Source organism: Crocodylus porosus, unplaced genomic scaffold (assembly GCF_001723895.1).
Source record: "Crocodylus porosus isolate Cpor-Errol unplaced genomic scaffold, CroPor_comp1, whole genome shotgun sequence".
In the NCBI taxonomy this organism is placed as follows: Eukaryota; Metazoa; Chordata; order Crocodylia; family Crocodylidae; genus Crocodylus; species Crocodylus porosus.
In genome coordinates this window covers 67,651,631-67,660,852 of record NW_017728918.1, presented here as the reverse complement: position 1 = coordinate 67,660,852, position 9,222 = coordinate 67,651,631, and the positions used below count along the sequence as shown (strand labels likewise).

The following is a 9,222-nucleotide window of genomic DNA, read 5'->3' as shown; positions in this document are numbered from 1 at the left end:
GATTAGACATCCATAAGAACTACTTCACAGTCAGGGCAGCTAGGATCTGGAACCAACTTCCAAGGGAAGTGGTGCTGGCTCCTACCCTGAGGGTCTTTAAGAAGAGGCTTGATGCTTACCTGGCTGGAGTCATTTGAGCCCAGTTTTTTCTCCTGCCCAGGCAGGGTGTCAGACTTGAAGATCTATAAGGTCCCTTCCGACCCTACTTCTATGATTCTATGATATGATAAACACACATACAGTAAACACAACAGAGAAGAAGAGATAGCAGTCAGACACATACAGTAATCAGAGAATAAAAAGAGATATTAGTTAGTTACACACAGAAAGAGAAGAGATCTTACAGCTGCACACACACACAGACACATTTTACAGCACAGGAATGATTAATACGAAGCGTGCTGGAAAGGCAGGTGCCAGGTCTTCTGGCAGGGGAGGGAGAGGAGCTAGAGGGGTTTGGGGGAGAGCTGCAATTCCCCCCTCCCCCAAACATAGGCATATCCTCTTTCCTGGCAGTGATGAGTCTTCTGCTACCAGTGGCTCCCATTATGAAGCATGCAGGGAGTACTTGAGGGAGGTGCTGTGCAAGGAAGGGCCACAGGTAGCCTTGCACTTCACTTTGGACATTTGGAACAGCCAAGGTGGAGATCATGTCTACCTCCCCCTCACAGGGCACTGGTGCAATCAGTCAGGCTGTCGGTGGGTTTTCCTTCAAGCGGAGGTGATGGATCAGTCCCACATGGCAAGGGAGATCATGGTGGCCATGAACTGCATGGTGCAGGGGTGGCTCTTTGAGCAGAGCAAGCTTGCTGATGGGTTCATGGTCACCAACAACAGGGCCAAAATGATCAAGGTGACCCATAATACCAACTTTATTGGCATCCTCTGTGTGGCACACAAGTTCCACCTCATTGTTAGGGATGCCTTGTAGGGGGACAGGGCTGCTGGTGATGGCACCAGCACCACCAGCAAGCTTATTTCCAGATGCAGGAAGGTGGCAGGCTACTTCCACCAGAGCAGCGAGGAGGGCAAGATGCTGCAGGACAAACAGGCAGAGCTGAGCATCCCACAGCACAAAATCATGCAGGATGTGGAGACTCAGTGGAACTCCACATACCTGATGTTGGAAAGGCTGGTGAAGCAACATAAAGCCATCCATGAGATGGCCTTGCTTTGCGAGATTGGGATCAGCAGCCCCCTTAACAAAGCAAAGTGGGATATTGGTGGTCCCACCGTCTCCCAGATATTGGTGGTCCTCAAGCTGTTCCTTGAGGCCACTGAGACCTTCAGCACCGGTGATACCCTCTTTAGCCAGGTGATCCCTGTAGTCTAGGAGCTTGAGAACCAAGTGGAGAAGTTCCAGGGGATCAGTGTTCCTTGTTGGGGCAAGTCATTGTTACCAGAGGTGCAGGCACTGGTGAAGTGGCTGAGGGAGGGCATCAAAAAATGGCTGGATCCCTTGCAGTCCAGTACAGTTCATTTGTTGGTGGGCATGTGCGACCTGAGGGTGAAGGGGAGCATGTACAGCACCAAAACCCTTGATCACTGGATGGAGATGTTGGTGAACAGAGTCAGGGAGGCAGAAGGGTAGAGGTGAAGGGATGTGGAAGAGGTGAATCCACTCTCCCGTGCCAGCACTCCCAGCACCAGTCAGTCTCCTCCATGCCAGCCACTGCCAATGTGGGCCAAGGGCATGGCTTCAATGTTGGGGTCCAGACACACCAGACCTCAGCCTTGGGCAGGTAGCATTGAGGCTTTGGTGGCTACCTATCTCACCGAGAATGTGGAGCCACTGGACTGCAACCCCTTGGCCTATTGGGCAACCCACAGCCAGATGTGGCAGGATCTAGCCATAGTTGCATGAGAACATCTGTCCTGTCCACCAACCACTGTTCTGAGTGAGAGTGTTCAGCATTGCTGGGGATGTTGTGACACCCCAATGCACCTCCTTGGATCTTGGTTTGGTGGAGCAGCTGGTGTTCCTCAAGGTGAACCTCCAACTGATGGGGTTCCCCAAGTTCCACCTGCAGATGGAGTGAGTGCCACCCCCTCACTCCATCTGCACCTATTTCTGGTTTGTTTTTTAAAAACTATTTAATGCCCCATTCTCAGAGCTGAAGGTGGCACTCACTGCATCACCAGCCAGCAGGGGAAGAATATGCTCAAAGCAGGATTGTCACCCATCTAAACCATTCCAGTCAAGTGTTTGTCTAGTCAGCTCTTAAACACTTGGAAGGATAGAGATTTTACAATCTTTCTAGGTAATATTTTCCAATGCCTAACCACCTTAATAGGTAGAAAGTACTTCCTAATATTCAACCTAAATTTCCCTTGCTGTAGTGTTAAAAGTTCTTGTCCTGTACTCTGCAGCCAGAGAGAATAGTCAACCACCATTCTCTTTATAGCCAATCTTCATGTGTTTGAAGACTATTATTAAATCCCTCCTCAGTCTTCTCTCAATTAAATAACCACAGTTCATCCAACCTTTTCTTATATGTTATGTTTCCTAGACCTCTAATCATTGTTATTGCTGTCTGCTGGCAAGAGAGGAGCCACTGTAAAAAGGTAAGCAGGCAAGGGAGGGAAGGGCAAGGAGGAGCCAAGCCAGCTGTAGGGAATTGGGAAGGAGTTTTTTTCCCCTCCCATCCCTACTTAGCAGCACTGACTGGGAGCCGTGCTCCTGAGCTAGGCCAGGCAAACAGAGTTTGTGAAGGAGTTCGCATAGGGGGGAGAGCAGGGGGACCTAGGACTTCATGTGTTGGGCCCCCCCCGCCATGGAGGAGGACTCCTGACAGAGACTTCAGGTAAGTTAATGAGAAGGGGGACAGCAATGGGGGTGGTGACATGGAGTGCAATCAGGGACCCAGCCTTGGTGTTGCCTCTGGCTCAGAGCTCCTGATGGGGAGCTAGCAGCCAGACGGGGCCTTTGGAGGGGTTGGCCACACCCTGGTCCCCTGTCTGTGACAGCTGCCTGGCAGGGGCTCTGGGTGAACCAGGAGTCCCCTCTTCTGTCCCATGTGTGCCCAACTTGAGGCCCTGGAGGGGCAGGTGAGGGAACTTCAGGCAGAGGTCAACAGGCTGCAAGGGATCAGGTGGTTGAGGAAGAGCTTGATGGGTACTTCCATTCTCAGCAGAATGGAAGGAAGGAAGGGAAGGCGCCACAGATGGTGGTCGATGCAGAACAATGGAAGACAGTCACCTCCAGATCCAGACATCGCAGACCTAGATGTCACACCACTGGTACAACTCCCCCAGTGCAGCTGGGAAACAGTTATGATTCCCTAGCGTCACTGGGAGAGAGTACAGCAATGGAGGCCACACCCACAGCTACCAGCAGCCAGGCTGAGGCAACCGGGCAGCCAGAGGAGAAGACGTTAAGTCATCACAGTGGGAGACTCCCTCCTGAGAGAAACAGATCCTACAGTATGGGAGGTATGCTGCCCACTAAGAATCAGGATAGGGGAATACTAAGGGCACCTATTGTGGGGCTTAGGTGTCTCTATACTAATGCTATAAGTATGGGAAACAAGCAGGAAGAACTTGCATTCCTGCTTGCAGACAAAGACCTCAACCTGGCTGGTCTAACAGAAACTTGGTGGTACTCTACCCAGGACTGGGCAGTGGGCATTGAAGGCTACAGGCTATACAGACAGGATAGATTGGGCAAAAAGCGGGGGGAGGCATTGCTCTATAAGTTAGGGAACATTATACATGCTCTGTAATAAAGATGGGGACAGAGGATGGGCAAATCGAAGTCCTATGGGTCAGAGGACAAGGGTGTAGGGATGAAAGGGACTTGGTAGTGGGGGTCTACTACAGACCCCCACACCAGGGGGAAAAGGTAGACCGAGAATTCTCAAAACAACTCTCAAAGGCAGCATGCTCAAAGGACCTAGTTGTCATGGGTAACCTAAATTACCCAAACGTCTGCTGGGAGGAGCAGTCGCTAGGTCTGCCCATTCTTGTAGGTTCTTAACTTTAATACAGGACCTGCATCTAACACAGGAGGTATGCAGTCCCACTAGGGGTGATGCCTTACTTGACTTGGTGCTGGCCACAGGGGGGAATTGGTGGGTAACCTAGGGGATAGTGACCACCAGTTGATAGGATTCACTATCCAGCGTAAGGTGGGAAAGAGAAATAGTAGGGCATTAGCGCTAGACTTCCAGAAGGCCAACTTCAGTGAGCTCAGGAGATTGCTTAGGGTGGGACTGAGGGGTAATTGCATCTGTGAAAAGGGGGTCCCAGAAGGTTGGGAGTTCCTCAAGGGACCGATCCTACAGGCACAGAGGGGCATCATCCCAGTACACACAAAGGGAAGCAAAAGAACCAAACAACCTTCCTGGCTGAGCAGGAAAATCCAGGAGAGCCTTCAGAGGAAAAAAGAGGCCTATGGGCTGTGGAAACAGGGGGCAGCCACCAAGGAGTATACCTACTTGGCTCACACTTGCAGGGAAGCAGTGAGAAAGGCCAAAGCAGACACAGAACTCAAGTTGCCAACAGAGATTAAGGATTAGAAGAAGTCCTTCTTTAAGTACATAGGGAGCAGGAAGAAGGCGCAGGGTAACATAGGGCCACTAGAATGGATTAGGGCAACTTGTAACTGATAGGATGGAAAAAGTGGAGTTCTTAAATAATTTCTTTGCCTCTGTATTCCTGGACATGGATACAAATGCACCTCCCAATGAAATGCTAGTCTGGAGTGAGAGTAGTACCAATCCACCAACTATTAGCACTGACCTAGTGAAAGAGCACTTGGAAGAGATAGACATATTTAAGTCAGTGAGCCCCGATGATCTTCACCCAAGGTTTCTAAAGGAATTGGCCAATGACATAGCAGAACCACTGGTGCAGCTGTTTGAGTGCTTGTGGCACTTGGGACAGGTCCCAGAGGACTGGAAAAAGGCCAGCGTGGTCCCTATCTTCAAGAAGGGGAGGAAGAAGGACCTGGGTAATTATAGGCCAGTTAGCCTCACCTTTATTCTCGACAAGACCTTCAAAAAAGTCATAAAGGATCACATTTGCAGGGGGCCAACGGGGAACACAATGGTAAGGGGCAACCAGCATTGTTTTATAGCAGGCAGATCCTGCCTGACTAACCTGGTCTCTTTATATGACCAGGTCACAAAGTGCTTAGATGCTGGGGAGGAAGTAGATATTTATGTGGATTTTAAAAAGGCTTTTGACACAGTGTCACACCCAGTTCTTACAAGCAAACTGAGTAGCTGTGACGTGATTTTTTTCACAGTAAGGTGGGTAAAAAACTGGCTTATGGGACGCATCCAGAGAGTAGTGGTGGATGGGGCAGTTTTTCCCTGGAGGGAGTGATGTCCCCCAAGGTGTGTCCCTGGACCAGTGCTGTTTAATAACTTCATCAGGGATTTGGATGAAGGTGTTGAAAGCACCTGTCCAAATTCATAGATGACACTAAACTATGGGGCATAGTAAACACACTGGAGGGCAGGGAGTGAATTCAGATTTGGACAGACTGGGGAAGTGGGCAGATCAGAATAGGATGCAGTTCAACAAGGATAAATGCACCTGGAGAGAAAGAATCTCTAACACCTATAGACTGGGGGGGAGGGTATCATTCTGAGCACCACAACAGTGGAAAGAGATCTTGGAGTCCTGGTTGATGCAAAAATGAACATCAGTCGCCAGTGTGATGAGGTAATAAGCAAGGCTAACTGCACTCTTCCTTGCATCAGCAGAAGCATCACGAGCAGGTTCAGGGAGGTGATACTTCCCCTCTATGCAGCTTCGGTGAGGCTGCAGATGGAGTACTGCATCCAGTTTTGGGTGCCGCACTTCAAGAGGGATGTGGATAATCTTGAGAGGGTTCAGAGAAGTACTAGTACTTGAGGGTACTAGTATGGTTGAGGGCCTGCAGGTAAGACCCTATGAAGACAGACTGAGGGACCTGAATCTTTTCAGCTTCCACAAGAGAGGGCTGAGAGGCGATCTTGTGGCTGCCTACAAACTCATTGTAGGGAATAGGGAACACTCTGTTTACAAGGGCGCCCCTTGTAAACAGAGCGTTACCAGAAATAATGGCCACAAACTGAAGGAGAACAGATTTAGATAGGACATAAGGAAGAAATTCTTTATGGTAAGGGTTGCCAAAATTCGGAATGGGCTTCCAAGGGAGGTGGTGCTTTTCCCTACCCTGGAGATGTTCAAAAGGAGATTAGACAGGCATCTGGCTGGGGTTACCTAACCCCAGCGCTCTTTCCTGCCTGGAGCAGAGGGTCGGACCCGATGATCTACCAGGTCCCTTCCAACTCTGGAAATCTATGAAATCTATCTACGAAATCTATGAAACTACATAAACAAATTTTAAAACAAAATGACAGGCAAGACTCCTTCCCAATATTCAGATAAATGAGCTATCATTAGTCCAGTATCTTTCAGCTGTAATGGTGTCTCTCACCAGCACAAGCAGAGAGTGGTTTCAATCTTTACAGACTTCACTAGGCATGGATCCATCACCAAGGGTGATTAGCCAGGTGCAGGTTACAATGTTGTAGTGATTTCTCTTTTTCCCGACACACTTTGACAGCAGCTGTTTCTTTCTTATAGTCTTCAGTTATATGCCTTCAAAGCATTCTTTCCTGATAGCTGGATGATTAAAATCCAAATAAAGCAGATAGAGAGGGGTCATCATATTACAATTGCTAGGTGCTCGTATCCTGTTTTGGGTTGTCTGGTTGTGAAATTTGCTTTTGTAAGCTCTTTCAGAGCTCTTCAGAGCTCTTTCATAGGCAAATTGGAGGATTGGGGCAAAAGGCATCTCATGAGGTTTAATAAGGACAAGCGCAAAGTCATAGATTTCATAGACATTAGGAGCTGGAAGGACCTCATGAGATCATCAAGTCCAGCTCCTCCACCATAGGCTGGAAGTCAAGAAAAATATCTAGATGTTTTCTGAAAGAGTCCAGAGTAGGTGCTTGCACCACCTCTGTGGCGAGTCTGTTCCAGACCCTGGACACACACATCATAAAGAACTTTTTTCTTATGTCTAGTCTAAATTGGCTTTCCTGGAGTTTATGGCCATTAGACCTTGTTATGCCTTGGGGAGCTCTGGTGAACAACTGTTCTCCCAGGTCCTGATGTACCCCACCTAATATAACTGTAGACTGCTACCAAGTCCCCCCTGAGCCTTCTCTTTTCCAGACTGAAAAGTCCCAAATCCCTCAGCCTCTCCTCCAGGCCTTGGATCAGATGAGTGGCTCTCCTCTGGAATCTCTCAAGCACATCCCTCCTGAAGTGGGGGGCCCAAAACTGGACGCAGTATTCTAGCTGCGTCCTTACCAAGGCTGATTAAAGCAGGAGGATGACATCCCTGGTTTTGCTTGAGATGCATTGGTAGATGTATGCCAGAGTTTGATTTGCTCTGCCAGCCACAGCACCACATTGGTGACTCACATTCATCATGTGGTCAATCAGGACCCCCGAGTCTATTTTGGTCATGGTGCTAGTGCATGTAGCACTGCCAAGCTTGTAAGTATGTTGAGGGTTCTTCCTGCTAAGGTGCAGCATCTTATACTTCTCTACATTGAAGGCCATCAGGTTTTGGTCATCCCACTTTGAGAGCGTGTCCAAGTCAGTCTGTATCCCCAGCCTGTTCTGTGGTGTGACCACCCTCTCATAATTTGATGTCATCCGCAAACTTTGCCAGTTTTCATCTGACTCCTGACTCTAGATCATTAATGAAGATGTTAAAGAGTACTGACCCAGGTACCGATCCCTGAGGGTCTCCACTGGTCACCCTGCACCACGTTGATTTGCTTCCATCAACTAGTATTTGTTGGGTCTGACCCTGTAGTCAGTTACCTAGCCATTGGACTGTAAGATTCTAAGTTCCTCAGCTTAGCCATGAGGACTTTGTAGAGAAGTAAGTCAAAAGCTTTCTTGCAATTCAGATATATGACATCCTCATCATCTCCCTTGTCCAGGGCTCATGTCACCTGGTTATAGAAGGAGATGAGGTTGGTCAGGAGAGACCTGCCAGTCACAAAGCCATGTTGGCTGGCCTTCAGAAACTTGCCTTCTGTTAGTCTGGTGTAGATGGATCCCTTGACAATTTTCTCCAGGATTTTTCCAGGGATGGACATCAAACTGATTGGTCTATAATTTCCTGGGTCATCCCTGCTCCCTTTCTTGAAGATGGGGACCATGTTGGCTCTTTTCCAGTCTTCTGAGACCTCGCCCAAACACCACAAATTTTCAAATCTCTTTGCCAAGCAGGGTGCAATGATGTCTGCCAGCTCCTTCAAGACTTTCAGGTGCATTCCATCTGGGCCCACAGACTTGTGAATGTGCAGTTTCTCAAGATGTTCCCTCACCTGATCCACATCAATTATGGCCCTTCCATCTGCTCCCAGGCTGGTCCATGTCCTTTCTGACAGTGTGATCCATTTGAGAGGGTGAAAAACTGATGCAAAAAAGCTAATTATGAGATTGGCCTTTTCCTGGACATCGGATGTCAATTGCCCTGTTTGATCTCACAGGGATCCAATGCTATCTTTGTTCTTTTTTCATCTTCCCACATATCTGAAGAAGGTCTTTTTGTTGTTCTTGATCCCCGTAGCTAGCCTGAGTTCGGTTTGTGCCTTGGCTTTTCTGGACCGCTCCCTACAGGTGCGGGCAAGTGCTAGGTAGTCTTTGATGATGCTTCCTGTTTTCCAACTGGAGTAGACTTCTCTTTTGAGTTTAATGAGGTCCAACAGTTCCCTGTTCAGCCAAGGGGGCTTCCTTACCCATTGATTACATGTCTTGCAAGATGGTATGGCTTTCCCCTGTCCCTCAAGGATTATGCTTTTGAGAAATGACCATTCCTCATGTACTCCCTTTTATGGCCTCTAATTGCCTAACTGACCAATTCTCTCAGTTTGCAAAAGTCAGCCTTCCCAAAGTTAAGGACTTCTGTTTTACTGAGGGGTTTGCCTGCTCTTTGGTGAACTAAGAAGGTGACCAGTTCATGGTCACTGTCACCAAGCTTCCACTCGATCCACAGACTGCTCACCAGGTCCTCCCCTTTGGCCAGGACCAGATCAAGCAATGCCTCTCCCCTAGTTGACCCATAGACCTCCTGTATTAGGTAGAGGTCATCAATGCAAGTAAGAAGGCTGTATGACCTGTCAGATTTGGCTGTGCGCTCATCCCAAGAGATGTCAGGGAAGTTGAAGTCCCATGGCCTCGACCAGTTGCCTATTGAATTAC

General features: G+C 48.6%; 1 protein-coding gene across 1 annotated transcript in view; it reads right to left on the bottom strand.

Moving 5' to 3' along the window:
- The window catches only part of NT5E (5'-nucleotidase ecto), an 82,417-nt gene extending 74,947 nt beyond the window's left edge, over window positions 1–7,470 (bottom strand). The window contains exon 1 of the mRNA XM_019538171.1: window positions 7,426–7,470. Coding sequence (XP_019393716.1) covers window positions 7,426–7,470 — 45 coding nt within the window. The remainder of the gene's footprint in view (window positions 1–7,425) is intronic.
- Between the last annotated feature and the right edge of the window lie 1,752 nt (window positions 7,471–9,222).